The following is a 22,647-nucleotide window of genomic DNA, read 5'->3' on the forward strand; positions in this document are numbered from 1 at the left end:
ACCCTATTGTAAGATGTTGTGTGCTGGATCTAGAAAGTTACAAATGTAAGTAAAGTCAATTTCACTACAATGCTCTTGGAAACAGTAGTTTATCCTAGAGAAGGTATTTAAACCTTTTGGAAATCTGAAAGACTTCCCTTGTCCACTGCACTGAAGGTGCTGTGTGCCACAATGTAAAAAGATGATGCCTATGGAGTTGGTCAGACTCCAAAACACAGAGTTCAAATCACAGAAAAATACACGAGAGTGGGAAAAAGCTCACTCTCTCCAGGTTCGAAATTAAAAGTCCTAAAGTCAAGCAAAAAAAGCTGGGGTTCTCGAAGGTAGAAGGGAATTAGCACATTTCTGAGAATTCTCCCTGGCAATATGTGTACTACAATTTCTTTGTACCGATTCCACAGCCCTCTCTCCCTCCTAAGATAAGCTTGGCTTCTCTGTCTACGCTACCACATACTCAAGTGGTACAGCCTTATACTAAGAGTGGAGTCTTGTACTGTCTCAGTTGAATTGTTTTACTAAGCCCTTAGTTGGACTTCAGAAAAACTGTCCTAACAGTTCCCACAGTATGTATCTTTGTAAAAGGGAATATTAGTTTGCGCAATAACACTCATATATAGCATCAATATTTTGCAAGTACCAGAAAGAATAAAATAAAGAAGGGTGCTGGCCTGGAGCTGGAAGAAAGACCAAAATATGCACTAGGGGCTGGCTGGTTGGGGAAAGATGGGTGGGAAAGAGGGGAGGAAGTGGAAGAGGGGACAGAACAGGAGGTAGGGAGGGAAAGGTGAAGATAGAAAAGGATGGGGAAGAGGAGCATGTTGTCAAAGGAAGAGGTGGACAGAAGACGCAAACAGAATGTGGAGGAAAAACACCCTAAGGCTACAGGATGTGGGTAGAGAGATAGAAGAACAAGCCTGTAGTTATACCTTGAGGGGAGAAAGGGAGAGAGTAAATCTGAGAGCGGGAGATGAGGTCCCCATAGACACAAGTTTGTTATTAATTACTAAGAAGGTGGAAGAAGCTATGGTTTGGTGGAGTAGAGTCAACACCCTGGGTCAGAAAGATGTTGAAGCACTAATGAACTAACCTGCCTGCCTGTCTGCTTCTTGGCACAAGCACAGGGATTGTTGAGCTACAATTCACCCTCAACCATTGCCAACTTGTGGGCCTAGTAAGCAAGTGCTTGTGTTACCTGCGGAGGATGACCATAGGAGACAAGAAACATCAGGAACTACAGAGCCAAATAAAGAGGTGCAGGGAACAAGGATAGGACTCCTGGATAGATATATATAAATATGTAGTCCCTCCCTTTGGCGTCCAAAGGGGTCCCCCAAAGGCCACACACATAAAGCAGTCACATCCCTGCGAGACCTGGATGGCTTTCACCATGAAGAAAGTCAGGACAACCTTAAAGAAAAGCAAAAAGAGAAGGAGACTTGAAAGGTGAGAATAAATGACTTCCTTTCTTAAAATAAGCCACACTCTAAGGTTGTTTTGCAGTGAAACATTATGCTATGGAGGGGTTGGAAATCGCCAGCTGGTCACATATAAGGCAGTGAGTGGGTAGACCAACGCAGGATACTCGCAATCAAATTAATCCCAACTGTGGATCTCTTTAAACCTTGACTCAGCTACTGGCCAAAGGAGCATCCCCCACTGACCCGACCACACCACTTCTTCCGCCTCATAATAATGTAATTTTGGATATTTGTAGTGTGATCTGCTCTCCTTTGCAACATTTGAACCCCTTTAGATGAATGTTAGCTTTATAAGTCATCTTTGTTTTTCTTTTGGTACCTGTCTCGATTTCCCATTTTGTTCACACCCTCTAGCTCATCATTTGTTCTCATATTTGTGTTATGGTACAGGCGTCCTTCCTGGGAATGCCTCCATGCTATGTTAATGTGCCATCATAAGTAATTTCTGATCGAAATTGACTTCACGGTTCTTCAAATACCTACAAATTATCAGGGTAGCAAGAATGTAAAAATCAAACAGGGCTCTGTCCCAATCTAATGATTGCTAGTTCTAGGTTTCGCTTTGAATGCAGAATTCAAGCCAGCTGCTGAACAGAACTCCAAATGTAAAACCCTGCACCTGGCATGGCCCTTTGTGCCCCAAATATTACAGTGATCGGTCAACAAATCACTCTTGTTGGTCCCAATTTCAAGCATTTCAACCTTCCACATCCAACACTTCGCAGAATACACTTCAAACACACCAAAATCCTCTCAAAATCCTTGGAGGACAGCCACCCTGCTGTGTTAGTGACAGCTAGGCTGCGAATGAATGTGAGAGACTTGCATAAAAGGCAAGGTCTTTTGCAAGAAAGGCAGAGTCGACCACTGGACGAAGGAATCCAAAGAAGAATTTGGAAGAGACGCTTGCTGCAACTCCTCGACCGTTAGTTTGCCCGGTGAAACCCTGCTTCAGTGCTGAAGCTCTGAATTCGCCTCGACTAGACAAACCCTGCAAAGGAAGACTTCTCCCCTTGGCTTGGTGGGACCAAACGACCCCAAGATGAACTCGACTGGAAATCCTCTCTTTGCTGGCTGTACTTCCATTGCTACTGCAGGAACAGAGTGCCAGGAGGCAGGAACACCAAAATCGAGTGCATCGTTTTAAGTCCGACCCGAGCTCCAGGAAGATCCTCCAGACCTCCTTCGAAGCAAGACTAACCAAGCCTGAGCCACCTCAACAGTGTGCCGGACCCCAGAAGGAAGGAAAGTCCAGCAAGTGTCCGAGAACCGCAGTGGTGCTATTTGCGAGCAGCTGAAACCGCAAAGTAACGCTGATCTGAACTTTGCCCATTGCTGTTTGCCGATCTTCAAATCGTAGTGCAGGAGTCCCCAGATGTCCTCCCTCTTGTCCCCAGGACTGAGGCCCAGGAACAACAAGATCTGCCATACTACAAAAGAAACAGAAGGCAGCTGGAACCAATTTCTTCAGACCTAAGGCACTGTAAACTAAGGGGTACTTACCTCTTGTTGTGTAGCTTGCTAGCCCTCAGTTGAGACTTGCAGTTGCTGCCTTTTTGCAGAGGAGCTTGCAGCTTTGCCCATCACAAACCTCCCAGCTTGTGACCCAACAGTGATTTATTTTTCTACAAAACTCTCTATAACATTGTGCAAGACTTTTTACTTACCTTCAAAGTAGTGCCTCGTCTCCCCTAGACTTTGCTCAATTGACATTGGCTGTCCTAGCTCCCTGAAGACTCTAACCTCTGACTTTGTGTTTTGATCTGTCCATATAAAGGTCAAATATTCTTCACTTGCATAGATGTGAAAGGGTTCATCTACATTGCGTTAGGGGCCGGGGAGGAGCTAAAAATGCTTACCTGTTTGAGAAACGTGTTAACCATTGTTTCCTCCCCTAACCTTTTCCTTTTGACACCAAACTCAGCATTGGTCTAAATGTACCAGTGATATATCAATGTCCACAGTGTCCTAGTTATTGAAGTCACTTGAGGGTGTAGAAGAGTCTGTGTGCCATCCCAAAAGGGTTATCTACTGATTTATTGAAACAGAGTGTGTACTTTTGAAGTATATATAAGTGTTATTTATTTGCTCCCTTCTAAAGAAGGCTTTTTCAAACTAACTGTTGAATACATAATTATTTAATCAAGAAACCTTGAATGTAAGTGTTATTTAGATACTTTTCACTGTGATACTCATGTTATAACCCTGCACCTCTTGAGATAAGCCTGGCTGCTCAGTCACTCTACCAACTTGTGTAGTACAGACTTATACCAAAGATTGGGTTACCTATTGCCAAGAGGACAAGGCTGGTGCAGTCTCCCACAGGGTACTTCATACAATCTTGCCTAACACTTTCTCCTCCCGCTTTCTCTCAATATTAATATCACGTCAACATTTCATTATTATGGTATTCAAAAAACTTGCAAGTAGCCAGCCGTCTACTGCGAAGCGCCCCAGGGTGATTTAGCACAGGCCGACTCGCTGGTCACTCTCTGCAAGTTGCTGCTGCTACATCTTGTTCTGTTGGTTTCTGAGCTTCCGACAGCTCGGGCCACACTCCCGCGGCACACGCCTTTCTGAAAGAAAGCTGGTAATGCTTCTCACAAACTACGATGCTCGCCAGCGTCTGGAGAAGGGCACAAGATACAGACAACTTCTCTCTCCTACAGGACAGCCTGTCAAAGCACTGCTTCCCATTGTGCGACCTATGTGTAAAGACTGGAGGGGGGTGTCTGTACTTCTGCTCTCTATATGGTAGAGGAGAGGCACAGAGGACCCCAGCCAAGATTCTATATTGTGGTAGCAATGGACGAGCAATCAACGCCTAGCTTCTCAGGAGGTGATGCAGGCTGGTTCTTAAGTACAGTGTAGTCCCCAAGCACCCACAAAGGAATGTCCACACACTGTATTAGTTAAAGTGCAGCCTTTATATAATTAATGTTCAAGGTTATGTACAATAACACGATAACTCACTTTGTGCTTGGTTATCTACAATGGCAAATATACAGTTCTACGTGGTACCACTATTACTATTAGATCTCATTAAAGTGCATCAACTGTACGGTTAAATGTCACACAAATCAGTTTGTAAAGGAAACCAATAGATATAGGAGGAAAGCAAGATGATGAGAACCATAGGCAGAATACTGGCCTCTACCGTTAGACACAGTTCCGTGTGGAGAGCCCCCCCACCTGGACAACCTGTAGAATAAAGATATATCACAAGCCCAGTCCATATATTGTTCACAAGAATCTTTCCAATAGTTCAGCAACCCGAAAGTACCTGATGTTGTAGAGTTCCTCGTCGGGAAATCGACGGCCCTTCTTGAGTGCACTCCCTTTAAAAGGCAGGAGCCACAGGTCGCCGAACGTCCGGCGATGAACACGGTGAACTATGGCGGTGAAGTGGCAGCTTCATTCATAGCAGTGCTCGTCGACAGGGAAGCGTAAAAAAAACCTGCAAGGTAGAGGCGTGCGGGGCACCTCGATGTTGATAGTTCTGGACCACAAAGAGTTTGAAGAACTGTGGCCCAGCAAGGGTATCGAGTCGTCGGCGTCTCTGTGGTCTTTGGGTGGCAGGAAACCCACCGGCGGATGCTTCTCGGTGCGTCGACAGCCTGGCCTTCTCCGGCGGGATAAGGGGGGCCACGGTGAGGACGAGCGCTTCCGTGAATCCAAAGTTCTTAGGCAACAGGAGCACAGCGGCTCCGGTCGGCGACGGCGGTCGTCGATGGCGGCGGACAACAGTCCGGGCGCTTCTCTTTGGGATTCCGCGGGAGTCCCCGTCTCCGGTCGGCAGCCTGTCATAGGTCTGTCTACCAGGGAGCTTTGGCAAAGATCAGCAGGTGCACGATGGTCCCTCGTAGCTCAGGAAGAGGGTGCCTTACCAGGTCCTCTCTGGGTCATTCCTTGGAGACACAGCAGTTTTCAGATTGATGAAGTAGAGCAACAGCAAGACTTCTCTTCCAGCAGAGCTTCAACGTTAAGCTTCAGTTTCAACTCCAGTTTCTCTTCAGCTTCCGAACAAGAATTCTAGCAGTGAGAGGCCCCCAGATAGACTAGTTTATCTCCCATGCATTCTGCTGGGTCACACTCTGGCAACCAATCGGTCAGAAGGGCATTCATGCAGGCAGGCATCCAATCAGGTGCATAGTGCAATCAGGCCATTCATTTCTCTCCAGACACTCACAACAATGTATGTGTATTGGCACAAGTACCCAGCCATTCAACACTACACACTGCATTCATACCAGTTTCGAGCAGGGCTCTCTCAGTCATTGTGTCAAACACCAGATACTAGACATTCTGTGTTGTCACAGAATGCGTATTTGTCACACACTCCATTCACCCAGGTCCCACCCACAGGGTGTACCCACAATATACAGTCACTGGGAAGGCTCCAGCCAGTCTGGCCCGGACTTCACAACAACACCATATATGGAACTTCCACCCAACAGCCAGTTAGGGGGAAGGGACAGAGTCAGGGCTTCCCAGGACTTTGGGAAAACAAGGTAACAGGCAATAGAAAGCAAGAGGCCACAGGGGCCATCTTGTTTCCTATAAGGAAGCAACTGATTCCAATGGCAGAGTCTGGGTATTCCAAGTTTCTAGGATACTTGTAGCACCTGTCAAATTCAGCATGGAACTGCCACCAGCCCATACCCTGCTCTGTGGGCCACACATAGGTGCCCAAAAACATACACTAGGGGTACAGGGTTGTACCCCCACCCATGGGTGCCATAAGGGTATCCCATGGGTCCGTACACCAAACCAAAAGAGAGCTGCAGTGCCAGGAGTCCCACACGAACTCCTGCACGGAAAACCCGACAGAACACACAATAAAAGGCAGTAAAGGACAAGCATATAGAGGTCCTGTCCCACCAATGCATTCCAGGATCACACTCTGCACTTCAGGTTTACGACTCCTCCAACACTCTCAGCGCTGTAATCCGCTTCCAACACAGCAGCGGTCCCGGTGTCTTCCTTTTTCTGCCACTGCTGCTGGCCTGCACCTGAAGGGGCTTTAAATATTCTGACGTCCCGCTCAGGTGTGGGTCATTAGAACCACTAGACTGCATACTGCAGTTCCGTGTCTGAGCTCCTCTTCCTCGTCCCGGTACCTAGAGCATTATGGGACTTGAAGTCCCTAATGTTCAGGTTTATTTCTGTGTTAAAAGCTTCAATTCTAACCTTATTTAATTCATCCTGCCTATAGAATACACTTTTAAGGCAGGGAGTTAAGAGGAATTAATGGTTGGTTCTCGATATTCTACTTGAAACTTAAGGGGGACTCCTGATTATCAGAAGCAAGGTTATTAAGGCTCTGATCTTTACATAGATCATTCCCACGTTGACCATGAGGATTTTCCTTCCTAACAATTTGGGTAATTGTGGGAAGGGAAGCCTTACTCCGACAGCAAGCCATTAGGTATTCCGGTATTATGGAAATCTCACCCTGCGAAGAGTATGAATACTGCATCTCTCCTAATCATCTTATTCTTCTTATTATTATTATTATCTCATCTTATTCCCTTGGTGGCCTTCTCTTCCCAGGTGATCCACCGGCAAATACCATCCCCAGGGTTAGAATCAGGTAGCTACTGCCTTAGTCCTGGGAGAAGACTTTAGGTAGGGATTCTGTGAAGACTCTACAGGATTCATCACAGTGCAGAGACCGTCTAAGGAACTCTTCCTCCAACCTGCGAAGTCTCCCGAAGAAGCTTACATCTGTGCTTTCCGCTTTTCTTCTCCAAAAAAGGTTGCACTCAACCAGAAAAATCCTGCAACTCCTGGGCACCTCTCCATAAATAATTCCCAGCTAGAGACCCGTTTTCTGGCTCCAACTCTCTGCAGATCAGACGTTTTACCAAGCAGAGAACGTGCAGTAGATCTCTCTCTCCTGCAAGTGTCTGCCTCCCTCTAATGCCTCGCTGCCCCTCCCAGACTTGAGCCGGATCTCCTTAAGTTCCAGAAGCTTCTGAAGACCTTCATTTTCTCTCCTCCTTCTCCTCCTCTAACCCCCTCTCCTGCTAATGTCCCCCTCTGCCTCATTTTAACTGACTGCCTAGTTCCTCCGATTCATACAGGGCGCTAGGCCCCCCACGACCAGTCTACCCCAGCACTTGGTCTCCCCGATCCACCCGCCCCCCACCCACCCACCTCCGCTCCCAACCTGCTCTTGCTCTTCCGGACTCCTTCCCCCCCCCTGAACTAGCCTGACTGGGCCTGCACCCCTATTGAGCCCATCTAGCCCCGTCCTCGAACTAAACACATGGAACTTTTTTCCCCTGGCCTCCCCTTAGCACTCTCCTATCCCAGAGGGCTTCCCCCCCCCCCCATTACCTCCATAGCATCGGCGCATTCTGCTCTGACTGGCACTTCTTGTTACTACACTTGCACAATCTGAATGACACAAGGCTTAGTAGGACAGTTTTTTGTTTTCTTCCTCCCTGCCCCCTCCCCACCCATGTCTTGTTGCGCCTTGAAACACCATTTGCTGTATAAGCACATTATAAATACCCAATAAATAAATGAGCTGGCTCCATCAATTACTGCATCTTGATTACTTACCTGCTTTGCTGATTATGTCATCTGATGTATATTTCATCCTATAGTCACTGTATATTTTGTTATCACAGTGCTGTGCAATAATACTACCGTTAGATTAATTTTCCAGTGTGTACAGAAGGTCTATATTAAAAAACTGTATTTACATACTTGACGGTCTAAATTCAATTATTGTGTGCCATGCTGCCTGAACTCACTGAGGCCCCCTGACCACACTCAAACTCTCCTGAGAATAAGCCTTGACAGCTCTCCACTGCTACCTTGATGGGGTTTTGGCTATCCTCTCAGAAGTCCCTGTTCACCATAACTAGGTAGGCCTCCTAAAATCTGTCGAACCAGGCCAGATTCTAGAAATCCATCTTAACACAGGGCTCCCCTGGCTATTTCCTGTCTGCCAGCTCTTAAAAGATTCACCAGTCTCTTCCTCTGTTGTAGTTTATAGGCCTTCTAGAAGTTCCCTAGTTCTTTTTCCTGTCAGAATGACCCATTGTGATTTTAACATGTTTGGGTCTTCGGTATTGGTTTGGCATCTTGTGATTCATATTTTGTCAAGATGCTGCAGGTCTGCAACTAATGATGGCTATAAAAGGGTTGGCATGCACTTTTAGGACAGGTCCTGCCCTTCACCAACTCTGGCAATCTCTGACCTCTGCTCCCGGAGGTTGGTCAGCTTCCGACATCACCACCATTTCCGTCCATCGATTCCTCTGTGCAGTTTGGGTACAATTTCACTGGGTTTGTGGGTCACGGACGAGACCCTGCATGCGCATCTCAGGCTTCTTTCAGGTGCTGGTTCTTGCTCATCCAGTAGAGACCCATTCCAAAAAGCATGGTCGCGCAGGCACTAATCTGTTCGGTGTTCCTCAGGTGCTAACATGCTATGATCCACTCTCTATATAGCTTTCATGCTCAAATGTGTCCCATGGATTGTCCAATGTCAAAGCCTACAGATCTGTGGTGGTATGTGCATTTGCATGTATATACATTTAAACACTAGGGAGGCAATATTGTCCACACAGCCCTGGCATAACTTCCTCTATTTAGACAGACCCTGCCACTTAAATTAGGGTGATCCCTACAATTCATATACTGTACCACCTCATGGTAGGCTGGCTTTCCTGGTCTGCAGAGATCCCTCTGAGACCTAGGACGGAGCCAAAGATCTGAATTTATCAAACAGGACACCAACACCAAGGTTAAGCACACATGGACATTCCTGGGGTCTTTTTGCAGTCACAGTGGGTTGACTAGCCTAGGAATTACCCTGGCTGTGCCTCAGCATTTGAAGGAAGAAGCTTGACCTGCTCTCTAAACCCTGCAGCCATACATCACCTCAGCAATGTCCATTATTCAATTTGGCTGGGCATGCACCCATCACCAGCAACCAACACAACCTCCCACACACTTCGCAACCATGCACCTCACACCATTACTAACAGTGTCTGTTCTGGTCCACAACCCAAGGACAAGCTCCATGGGCAGATGAGTTGGGTTATGCACGAGAGGCTGCTAGCCAGGCTGGTGATGATACTGAACAGAGAGAGAGGAGGCCAGGGCAGGCACATCCTGGTGGGGAGGTAATCAAGGTCGTCAGTGAATAGGACTGGCAGGGTGCAGAACTTGATGGATGAAACCGGGCAGCAGATATGGTCAGGCACTTCAAACACCCTTTCACAGACAAAGCATCCATGGCCGAGATGACCGCTGCTAGATCGTCCTCAACTGCCCCACAGACCATTTTATAGATGGGCCCATGTTCAGGCCACCCTCTAACTCAGCCTTCCTATCCCCAAGCGCCACCAGGCTACCCCTTGCCAACACCCTTGTAATCACCCTCTCCCGAGCAGACCCTCCATCCCTTTCACTCTCACACCACTGGCACCCAAGCATACCGCAAAACATAGAACCTGCAACTCTCAAACCACCAGATCCCTGCACGCCTCCCCCATCTTGCACCAGTCATCCTGACACACTCATGCTACAGACAATATTGCCCTGCCTCCCTTCCACCCAACCCCAGTAAAGTCACTATTTGTCAGATGCCCAAATACACCCATGCAAATCCACCCCACCCACACAACAGACCACTGCATCTCATCTCCTGATCTGACCCCACCCGACCATACCCCATAACTAACCCATCCAATGCCTCCCAGAAACACACTGCACATTGGAAGCCCAGCGACCTCTGAAACTGCAACTGAAACCCGCTCGGACACTCCTCCTTTCCACTTCCCCCGCCCCCCTGGCGCTTCACAAACCCTCCTTTCACAAACTCCCCTCCCACCCATCCTCCACAGACACCCCCACGGTGGACTCCTCCAACACTGCATCAATCCAACATACCTAACCTGCCCAATCCATCCTCTCCCATCCCCACAACTCATCTGCATTATCATCAATTCCTGATCTGTCGCCAAAAACAGACATAACATCTTTGACTTTGTCACCTCAGAAAACCCAGATCTCATGTTCATCATAGAAGCTTGGTTCTCAAACGACTTCCAACCCATAGCACACAAGGCTTTCCCCCCTTGCATAAACAATCATCACCCACAACAGGTCCAAGAGATGAGGCAGAATCGTCATCCTACACAAACCCCAGCTAACCATCTCACACTCCATAGCACAGCCTTGCAGCGCAGATTGCAAATCACTCCTAGTAGCTGGTCCGATAGCACAGCGAGTAGAGCGCTCGCTTTGACATCTGTCCAGAGCCTGCTGACAGGTTTGAATCCCGGCAAGGCCAAACTCAGCCTTTCATCCTTCCGAGGTAGATAAATGAGCACCATGCACCATGGGTAATAATAAGCAGCACTCAGATGCCTGAGGGTTCGTAGCGCTATATAAATGCTAAATTATTATTAAAATTCTCCTTCCCGCACCCACAGGCTGCCCGGCTATGACAGACACTGCGCCAACTCCCTTTGAGACTCCCTAGCAGCCATACTAGGCCTACCCCTCACCCTCCCTACTGGGAGATTTCAACATCTGTTTCCATGCCCCAACAGCCCCATGACACAACCACTCCTAGATAACCTGGAAGCCCTTAACTTGACGCAGCAGGTAACAGGCCCCACCCACACAGCTGGACACACCCTCAATGCCATCTTTAACTATCAACCTCCTCTCCACCCTCCACCCCCCCCTCGGCCACTCATTTGGACAGACCCATCAGCCATTCTCTTCTCCTCTGGGAACCCTCGCCCCCTCCACAAAGGACTACCATCAACCCACCTACCCATGTCTGGATTTGGAACAAGGTTAAAATAACCCCTGATCTGGCAAAATCTCTGTTTCCACCCAACCCACTCTCCTCCCTCCCAACCCAAGAAAGAACTCTGCCCATCGACCTCTTTGACACATACCTCTTGAACACCCTACTATCGCTCACGGTTTCTAGATCCCTGCCCTCACACCAGGGTCCCCTACCCAGGTAGTTGCCCCCCCTCTCTTCACAAATCTCACAAAATGACTCCCTAGAATGTAGATGGTGGTCCAACCAAACCCCAACAACTTAGCATATGCCCACCATCATCATCATCATATCTACAAAGTTGAAATCCAGAAGGCCAAAACATCCTATTACAAGGATAGAATCTCCAACTGCTGCAACAATAGCAAGGGTCTTCATAAGATACATTCAGAATTCACAACCCCCCAGTGCACCTTCCACCCTACCCATGCCTCCCAATCACTCAGCGACACCCTCTCCGACCTTTTCCTCAAGTTACACATACTATCAAAACGAAACTAGCAACCCGCTAACCCCATCCAACCCCATTCTCCTACCTCTCAGACTTTGCACAACACCCCTAGCCTTAGAATGCAGCTATCCCCCCCACGATACAATTCAGTCTAGCTGCACACATAATGCCTCTGCGGCTACTGGCACATTGCACAACACTGCTGCCTTTAGAATGCAGCTATCCTGCACGATAAAAATGTGGTTTAGCTGCACACATAATATCTCTTGCAGATACTGTGAGACAGGCATGGTATCAAGAGAGACTCAAAGGGGTTCATTTTAAAAGCTTTATTTACTAAGATTCCAGGGTTGGTGTAATGCCTGACTGGCCCCGACTCCAAAAGGGATGGTTCCCTTAACTGATGTTTCTGAAGGCTGTCAATGTCAAGTCATTCTGTGTCTAAACCTATGCTTTCCCCTCACTCTTTACAGAAATGTGATAGGATGTCTTTAAGGTGGTCTTCTCACCAGGTGTAGTTTGTTCAATGTCACAAAAATGAATTCAATCAAAAAGGGCTGTTCGCAAGACATTCTCCACAGAGCTCTTGCAGTGGTCTCAAATACCTTCAGTGTCTTTGGTTTCCTGGGGGTTCCCTTCCCCAAGCTTCAACTTGTTCAAGTTCCAAATACCAAAAAATAAATATAACAGTTCCTTTTTTTAAGCTTCTCATGGTTCCCTTTCCCAAGCTTCAATCAAAAGCAACAGGTTATGCCTCTCAGGGTTCCCTTCCCCAAGCTCAGGCCCCTTTCAGTTTTCAACACAAACTCAGTTTTGTCAGGATGCACTTTTCTTTCTTTGTTAGGCCTCTCAGGGTCCCCTTCCCCAAGCATAGGCCTATTTCCGTTTCAAGCACCAGTTCAAATTGTCAGGATGTACCTTTCCTTTTGAACACCGTTCTTTCACACTCACTTCACTTGTCTGGCGACCTCATCGGGTGTGATGGGGGTGAGAGAAGAGAGGAGAAGTGGTGGAGGGGCCCAGGGAGACTCCAGAGGTGTTGGTGTTTGATGTAGTGTGGAAGTGAGAGACGAAAGGATGTCTTGGGTTTTTGAGGTGAAGTGTACAGCCAGGGCTGAGCAAAGGTCCTGGGTGGGTGTGACGGAAGAGGAGGATGCTGCAGGATTTGCCAGTTCATTACAGACTTTAAAAAATGTGGCCATGTTGTTTGATGCCACGGATATGCAGGCTTAAATAAAGACTCTTTTCTTAGTGTGGATTCAGAGTCGATATTGACTACCAAATATGCATGCAAAGCCATGTCCAGGCTTGGGCCTGCCAACTATGCAAGCAATGTAATCTACCATTTTGAATGTAATGTTTACCAAACGTGCATATAGATCATTGCGGAGAACACAACTGTGATCAGCTGTTTTATGGATAGACGGTTGCGTAGCTCGCTCCAACTTTTAGTGCAGCATCCCTATATTAGTTGGATGGGTGTCTCGCTAAACTCAGTTATATCAGTAAACAAATATTCACTGAAATCGTTAATCACACAGCGCCCAACACATAAATATGCTAAACAAAACACTACAATACTGGTCATTCACGATCATGACTTATCATTGAAATGAACTAGTAAATGAATAATACAATTTCTCATTTATTGCAACACACGGTTTATAATTTGCTTCCAATCGTAAATGCATAATATACTGTAATGTACTTCTACTGCAATATCTGGTTTAACATGTATGTTCAGGCTACAGCCTGAAAAACTACCAGACAACTTGAAGAGCTGAGGAGGTCATAAAAATGGCATTTAAGCTATATACAAATATCAATGAACAAAGTGTATCTGCAACCCAACCAACTTCAAATGTCTAGCATGACTTACGCCATTCGTCTTCGTTATCCTGGTTCCTACGGAGCACAGGAAGCCGACAGCCTTCGACCACCTCGGCCTAAGTGGGACAGGATGTGGAAGAAAGGTTAAAAGGTGGGACAGAAGAACTTCATATATATATTTCACCCCTGCTTCTCAAACTGTACTTGAGTTTTGCACGATTCAAATATTTCCTGTGCACTTCATTGTGTCGCTACTAATAGTGTCACAGTGCCCTTTAGAATCACACATCTCAGACCAAATGCAGTTGTATTGTGCACGTTACCTAGCAAATTGCTGATTTATCTCAGTAGATGATTAAGATTCATCACTCCAATGTAATTTTAGTTTACAATAAATCGTAAAATGTAAAGTTCAAAACTACTAACCAGGTGTAATAAATCACCTGCCCCTCATTTCATCACATACACAAAGCACAACATTTTTTACTCATCAAGAGTTACTTATCACTAACCAGGGGCTAGTGTGGAGTACACATTTATAGGCTGGTTACACGAATGTAATACATTAAGTAAGATAGAACTACAAAAAACAAATGTCTAATTATAATATACCATCTCTTCAGTGCAAAAAATAAAAAAGATTAGAGTTTACAGTGAACCCATGCGATCTGATGAGCGCTTTAGAGCATGGAAGCCAGTGTAGGAAATGTAATACGCACAGTGCCTGGAAACTGCCCCTGGGTGGTAGTGATGCACGGTATAAGTCAACATAACATTCAACAGATGTTTTAGGGATCAAAGAAAGTCACAGTAATTATCTTTGTGTAAAGGATGAGACGAGGTGGGATTCTACGGGATAGGAGCTTCACCAGCAAACTGTCTGCCATCCAGGTGGTGCTTTAAGAACTGTGCTTGATTGGAGAGTGGGAGAGTGCAACAATCTGATGGCCTTGCTACCTGTTAGGCATTAAAATCCTTGATAATGGGCATTCTTGCCTCCTGCGTCTCATTGACCTCTCAGCAGCATTCAATAGAATAGACCACCAGACTCTCACTGACAATTTACACTGCTGCATGGGGATAAGCGAGATAGTCCTCAGCTGGTTCAAATCCTACCACCAGTTTGTGAAAATGGATTCCTCCAGATCACCAACTCTAACCATCACCTGTGGAGTGCCGCAATGATCCATCCTCTTCCTCGGGATCTTCAATCTTTAGATCAAACCACTCTGAACCCTCCTCACAAGATCCACGTCTACCAATATGCGCATGACACGCAGCCCTACCTTGAAATATCTTCCACTGAAGACATCCAAAGGGTCAAGGTCCGCCTCACAATGATCCAGGCATGGGTGTCCAATGCTTCCCTGAAGTTCAACCCCTCCAATACTACATTCCTACTGCTCACCAACAATAACACACCATGACATCCAGACCAGGGTCTCTGCTTCGAACATGGAGTGCTTCACATCCCCAGCTGACCACCCGCTACAAGTCCCTCGGGTTCGACATCAACAGACACCTCTCTTTCAAACAGCACATAGCAAGGAAGACAGAAAAAGCTTGTTACCAACTTTTTCTTGCGGAAAAATCAAGCCCTTCATCCCAGAAAACAACTTCAGATCTGCAAGCCAGGTCTTGTTCCTCTACCACTTTGATTGTGGCAATGCCCTCTTGGAAGGGCTTCCAGCGTCTACCGTAACACTCCTGAGATGTGTCCTGAATGCTGCAGCACGACTCAAAGAACTCTACAAATTCGACCACATCACCTAACCCTCATCAAACTGCAATGGCTCCCGCTGCAAGCCCACATCATCTTCAAATTCAGCTGTATGATCTACAAAGCAGTCACCAATCTTCCTCACTGAGAATCTCAGCATCTACGGAGGTCTACGATCCACCAACAGTAAGGACATGTGCAGACTTGAACTCCATCAGTGCAGGAAGGAATGAAACAGAAGACAGGCCTGTTAGGCAGAATTGCAGACAGTACCGTCTGGGACCACTACACACAATTAGGACTACAGGTGTAAGCAAGACCAACCTTTCGTATAAGTCTGTACCACACAGATTGTTGGTAGCGAGCTGAGCAGCCAGGCTTATCTCAAGAGTGAACGTGAGCAGTACATGTAGTTACACAGAGGACTGTCAATCACAGTGGCTCAAGTAGACACTTATGGTCAAGGTTTCTTGGTAAAACACTTTTAATTTATTACACAGTCATTTAGAAAACATTTCACTAGAAGACGACAACTAAATATTATATACCAATTCACTTCAATACAAAAACAGGATGAGCTCCCCTGAAGTAGGAGCAAAATGGCAGTTCAGTTATTTAGCAGTGAGCAAAAAGGACAAAAGTAAGAATAGATTACATATACTTTCTAGGCAGTGCAAATAGTTTGTTGACCAGAAGAGTTCAATTCAAGTCAATAGGCCAGACCAATGTCAATGGGCTAGTGTTCTGGATGGGAAAGAGCAGTTCTGGTATCAAACGGTAAAGTCTTTGCAAAAGTTCTCAGAAGCAGTTTAGGCGAGAAAAGGATCATTTGTGGGATTACAAGCTGATTAGGCCAGCAAGTTGGGAAAGTTTCACAAACTTTCACCGCAAGTGGCATGCTCTCAATCAGGTTGGCACTGTACCTTTGTATGAAGAACCAAATGCTGCTGAAGTCTTGGTTCCCGGCAGGTCCTGCAGATCTCGCTGTTACTGAGCCTCAGTCATGGGGACAAGAGGGAGGACGTCATAGGACTCCTGCACTGCACGGGCTCGTTGGAGAAAGCAAACAAAATGGAGTCGCTTCAGTTCCAGCAGCTGTAGATTCAAAAGCACAAACTGGAGTCCCTCTCCCTGGTTAATCCTAACCAGCCTTGAGAATGGTGTCCAGATGTCTTACGAGTTGATTGGTCCCACCAACTCAAAGGAAGAAGCCATCCTTGAACGAGCTTCTCTGTCGAATGGAGTTTTGCAATTCGGACCTGCAGCAGGGCTTCACCGGGCAAACCAACGGTCCAGGAGTTGCAGCAGCCGTCCTCTTCCAGCTCGTCTTCGGTTCTCTCGTTCCAGTGGTCGACTCTGCCTTTCAGTCCACGAGACTCGCCTTTTAAACAGTTTTTTCCCTTTCATTCCAGCCCAGCTGTCACTCACCGTCCTTGCCGGACAGTCAGCCAGCCAATCAGGCCAGAGTGCATTTGGGTCTCCTAGGAGACTAAGCACAGGGAGTTTCAGGCACCTCCCTCACTTCCTGCCCACCGCAGAGACTCAGACTCCAAGGGCGAACTTCAGTCCTGAAGCCCGCTAAAGGCAAACGAACAAAGGGACCAAACCTGGTTTGGCGCACAGACACAAACACTAGAAGGACCTTTCCAAAAATAAATGGTGAAAAAACAAGACCGGGACCCGTTTAAACAAAGGGGCTTAAGGCGCCATCTTGAAAAATATGGCTCCCGTGATTTTTAGCTACCGGTGTTCGCGATCGGGGGAAAAACCATGGTAGTTTGTTGTAAAACCACTGCCACCAGCCTTTCCAATAGGAAAGGGTAGCATTCGACTGCTACAGGAGTGTTTAGACACAGGGGATACTATCCAACTCCTCCAGCACTCCATTGTAAGATGGTGTGTGCTGGGTCTATGAATTTGGAAAAGACTAGTAAAGTCAATTTCACTTTACATTCTCTGGGAAACAGTAATTGATCCCAGAGAAGGTATTTAAATCTTTGGGAAGTCTGAAAGACATCCCTGTGTCACTGCATTGAGGGTGCTGTGTACCACACATGAGAAGATGATGCCTATGGAGTTATCTAAAACTCCATAATCAGAGAACACAAATGTAAAACACACATCAAACTACATGAAAGAGTGGGAAAAAAGACTCACACTCTTGCCAGGTAAAAGGAACCAAGTCCTCAAAATCCATCAAAGTTGCTGGGGGTCTCTAAGGTGAAAGGAATTAGCACATTTCTGAGAATTCTCCCTAACAAGGCCTCGTTCTATGCCACAATAATCTGGAACCTCCTCCCAGTCATCAAACTCGCCCCATCACGTATAAGGTTCAGGAAGGAGCTCTTCACGAAATGGCTCCTCCCCAACACCTAGGTCCACACACCCTTCACTCCCCACCCTACTACCTGAGATTGGGTAATCTGCTCCACACTTCCTTGCCTGGTTGTTTGTAGATCTGTTACTGCCAAATTTCCCACTCACCTACTCCCCAGTTAGCTCCTCGCTCCCTTGTTGATCTGCTTCCCTCACCAAGTTCTTCGCCCTATGATTGTAAGGCGCTACCTTGCTTTCCAAAGATAGATCCACGATCAATAAATACCTTAATAAAACCCTAATAACATATGAGTTTCTTTAAGTGGACAGGGCCTTGATCAGGAATTGCTTTGTGTGCCAACAGAGGAATTTGAAATTGATTTAGGAAGCAAAGGCAGCCAATGAAGTTGAGCGTGAGTAGGGAAGATGTCATCATACGGTTTTAGGCAAAAGATCAGTTGTGCAGGTTTGGCTGAGATTGTTTAACAATTTGCTATGGAAGGACAAATTGAGGCCAAAGTACAAGAATTTGACGCAGCTGTTCCTTGAGAGGGCTATGGCTCTTAGGAGAGAAGATCTGTAAGCAGAAGAGATGAATGGCTTTATGGTGCAGGCCTACTTTAGCTTGAGATTACAAGGTTTGAGCATCTGGCTCATCTGGTTGCATAATGTGAAATTATAAACAAGGTAACAATCTAGGTGGCTTACATTTCTGGATGGGGTCGGGACAGGGGAGGAGTGGAGGAGCCTGGCGGTATGAGTAGAATTTATAATTTGTAAAAAATAAGGTCAGGTTTGCTGATGGTCATCCATCGATGGATCGTTTGAAATGGCTTAGAAGAGAGACGATGGATGAAGTGAGGCATAGGTGTTGTGCATCATTAGTACGTCTAGCCCGCATAAGCAATTTGGTGTCATCAGCATACATCTGAAATTCAAGAATGAAAAATCTTCTGCAATGGATTCCATGTAAGCATTGGAAAGGAGGAGTGAAAGTGAGATGTCTTGAGGGGATCTGTAGCAGAAGTCGCTGCAATAATGAAATTTTCTTTTTTTTAAACTAACAAGTTTCACTCCTTTATCTCCTAATGAATAAAGATGTTATGAATGCAAGAGATGTATTGTAGATGCTGAACCAGTCACTGCGACACACGATTAGGTTTAAATGATCAACCGTGTGAAAAGTAGATCGTAAGTCCGGATGCACAGTCTGAGAGGTTGGCCAGAGCAGAGCTCACCTAGGACATGTTCTCTAATGTCTAAGTGGGCTATTTCAATTCCATGCGTGGGTTCTGAAGTGTGACTGGGAGAGGCGTCTTGAAGGTTGCCCATTTCATCCAGTTTTGGAGCTGATTGGTCGCTGCTTTTTCCATAAGATTACTGATACAGGGAGGTTGGACAGTAGTTGCACAATAATGATGGATGCAAAAACTGTTTCTGGAGTTGAAGTGGTGACTATGGCATATTTCAGCTGGTACCTCAAGGAATCCCCTTGGAAGGTTCTGCAGCAGTCTATAACCTATGGCATGGCTGTACAGATATTATGGACTACAGGTCCCAATAGCCTCAGTCAGCATTGTCAACAGTGTGGGATAATGGGAATCATAGTCCAAAATATCTGGAGAGCCACGAGTTGCAGACCCCCTCAGCTAGTAGAAGGGAGCTGGAAGCAGCCGGAGTCGGCTCTTTTAGTCTTGATGGCCTTTTCAAATGCAAAGCATTGCTCTTTTATTTTCATGTTTGTGTAGACTGCCAGTACAGTCTGGTGAAGCTTTTTCTGTCCCAAAGTGCTTGGAAGACATAAGAATGGCAGTAGGTGCAATATAAATATCAAGTAAAATAACATGTCTTTTGCTGGAACCGGAATATCAAGAACTGGGCTGCCAGAAGGGAAGGAGGCAGGTTGAGAGGGAATTTATGAGCTTTAGGAGGCAGAGATTTTTGTCTTGAGGTTCTGAATGTTGAATCCAAAGAAATCCTGCAATTGGTTGCATAGTGCTTGCAAAAGGTAGTGAGCTGAAGGGCTGAGCAGGCTTTGATAAGTTTGTGAAGAGGGTGGTTTGTGGGCTACATTGACTCACTCAGCGGAATTCCCATCCATAACCAAGCTGCGCTTCTGCAGTCAACAGCAAAATGGCTGCGCTGGCTCTTTGCGGCACCATTGCATCAAAACTGCGTTTTGCAGCGACAAAAGGATGGCTGCACCATCTTGCCAAACACCTATTGGGCAAGTTGGAACAGGGAGCACAACAAGAAAGGTGCCAGTGGGTGTTCTTGTGTGCACCAAAAGAAGCGAATTGAAAAACAGCGCTGCTCTGCTGTTTGCTAAAAAGTTCCCATTGAAAAGGGAATATTTTACATGAAAAAGGATGCTGCCGTGACACTATTGTCATCTGTTCATCATCACACTACTTTTATCAGCGAGACCCTGCCATTCCCGCCCATATATCCAGATTGTGCTCCAGCAGCGTATCCCTGAATGACAGGCCATGTCAGGCCAAATCTGAGAAATCAAAAGAAACTTACTTTCAGCCGCACGGGAAAACGCTTGACTTTTGAGTTACAAAATGTCAAAAATCAATTCTGCAAAAGAGACCCTGGCTCTCTGGGCCTATTTCAATTTCAGTGGATCGGGGTCTTAAACAGATTGCTGCAAAAGAGAAACTGACTGGGGATGCAGAACAATGTGGGAAATTCAGATGGAACCTGCTAGCAGGCTTCTTATGTGCGTTTAAAATGTACTTTTGCAAATAAGAAAAATACTGCTTAGCAATGTGAAGTGGTTTGTGCTGGGAAACACATATGTGATGTTTTATTCAACAGGCTTCCTTCTGATGCAAAACAAAATAAAATAAAATCAAGAAATAACGGCATTGGCTACACTGGGGAAATCTGCCCAAACAGGTTTTTCTGCCATGACTCAAGGGTCATTTGACTGACCACAGGAGTGGCCTAACCCCTCCCCCCCTCCGAATGACAGAGCCACAATAGATTCTAGGACACACGAGTGCCAATTGCTACCTTTGAAAACTTTGAATGGACCAAAAGCACTATACTGCCCAGGCTTATCAGACTTTTGTCTAGGCGGAGGCCTCCTACAATAGAGATTCTGGGACACAGACATGTGAAATAGGAAATCACACGTCCCCGCAACTTCTACTGGGATCTTCAAAGCCAACTCAAGAGCAGCCTTGTAAGCTATGCCCTTATATGGTGAACAATGCTGACCATTTTGGCTCTAAAGACTATTTTATTAACTTTTAAGACTTATCTTTGCAACAGGACTTCGCAGGAATGTAAAAAGTTACAGTTTAAATCTAATTTTGAGGTTTTAAATTTAAGACGTGGTAGCCTTCACTGCCATATTGGGAGCAGAAATGGCAGAGAATTGGGCAGTCTGAGGAAAGTGTACATGATGCAACTGTGAAATTGAATACTTACATGCCTTATGATGATCTATACCCATGTATAAAGTTATAGAATTTTAAGTCGAATATTTATCCCTCAAAATCGCAAAAAACTATTAGATGGGAGAAACACATTCTTACAGACATGAGGGTAGGACTGCCATGCTCTGCATAACATATGTAATCTGCCTATATAATTTGTTAAAATGCCACCATTGTACAAATGTGTAATTTATGTTAAGATTGATTTTTGGCAAAAAGGACTGTGGGAAGGCTTTGTACATCATAAAGTACAACCCCATGAACTGTGTCACCTCCTAGAAGAGGCAACCAACATTGGCTGACCTATCTGGGTCCTGGGGGCAGGTCTGGCTCAGTACTGCCCAACAATAAACTGGTGGGAGCTCACAGGGACAGGCACTCTTGTGAAATTTCCAGCACCTGCGTATCCAGATATTCCACCTTCACTCTGCAAGATTCCAGACCCCACTGCCAGAAAAGGGATAAATGACCCAGGCCTTCCTATACAGGCAGAACTACCCTTCAGCACTAAAGCCCCATAACAAAATCCCACTAACTTCAGGGAGAAAGGGGAAAGGTGGCAGAGCCTGCTTTGGGATTCTCCAGTGCCACCTGCTTGCCCTGCTTAGTCGTTCCATCCAGCTGAGGCGTCACTGTGCCATGGCCAGACCTTTGCCCAGCTGTCTTTTGCCAGGAGCGCTGGCTATCCGGTGACCAGAACCTTTTGAATACAGAATTCGGTTGGCTGTCCCAAATTCCAAACTCCAGCGCTGATTGTGAGTGTTTCTTCATCCCATAACACCACATAGCATACCCCATCTTGATCTCTTTGTCTTTGCCCTATTTATTAAGTAATCCTATCCATACCCTGATAACTTGTCTAAACTGTTCTAATTCTCTGTGCACTCTGTCCTTGTTTTTCTAGTGTTAGCGCCATTCTTTCATTCACCCCATCTTGTAACTCCTTAGCAATATTTTGATTAAATTAATTTTCCCTAAAGAAAAGGGGTACACTGTATGAAGGGTTACAACTGCAGCGTAACTTTAATATTCATGGGTGGCGTTCCTCTTTTCTAGCCATTAAATTTAGTGTAAGTAAAACTTTTCCTTTACTTCCAAACCGATTTTCGTTTAACTCCTTTATTTTCCTAAAATCGAACCTCATTCCACCTTGAAGATCTCATTCAATCCTTCAGCTATAGCCATTCTTTCACTTCTATTTTGTCCCTGTGATGTGCCTCTATCCCCAGCCCAAAAACCGCATTCCAATTCAAAGTATTTCACCCGTTTTTCAGAAAAATATTTGACATTTCAAACTGCAAACTAGAAACAAATTAAACCTTTCCATGTGTGATTTGACTGCACTGTGTTCTCAATTTCAACCTACTTTGTTATCTGTATGCCTTTGGTGATACCTTAACTTATAGTTGCTAGTGATAAGACATCCCTCAGACTGTAGAACATCATTATTTAATAACAAATATAATTAATTGTTAAAATCCGATTGTCATTTTAGGTCATTGCAAAGGGTTTAAAACGTTTGCCTCTTATTTTGTGAGGGAAGACCGGATTTTGATTCTGTTTGCTGCCTCATATCCTAC

General features: G+C 45.8%; 1 protein-coding gene across 2 annotated transcripts in view; it reads right to left on the minus strand.

Moving 5' to 3' along the window:
* KAT5 (lysine acetyltransferase 5) overlaps positions 1-22,647 on the minus strand; it is an 804,909-nt gene that overhangs the window by 741,172 nt on the left and 41,090 nt on the right. For both annotated transcript variants that reach the window (XM_069644821.1, XM_069644820.1), the window contains exon 2: positions 13,632-13,698. In XM_069644821.1, the coding sequence (XP_069500922.1) occupies positions 13,632-13,698 (67 nt within the window). The remainder of the gene's footprint in view (positions 1-13,631; positions 13,699-22,647) is intronic.

The sequence above is a fragment of the Ambystoma mexicanum genome, chromosome 2p (genome assembly GCF_040938575.1).
Source record: "Ambystoma mexicanum isolate Mex_15411 chromosome 2p, UKY_AmexF1_1, whole genome shotgun sequence".
NCBI classification, from domain to species: Eukaryota; Metazoa; Chordata; class Amphibia; order Caudata; family Ambystomatidae; genus Ambystoma; species Ambystoma mexicanum.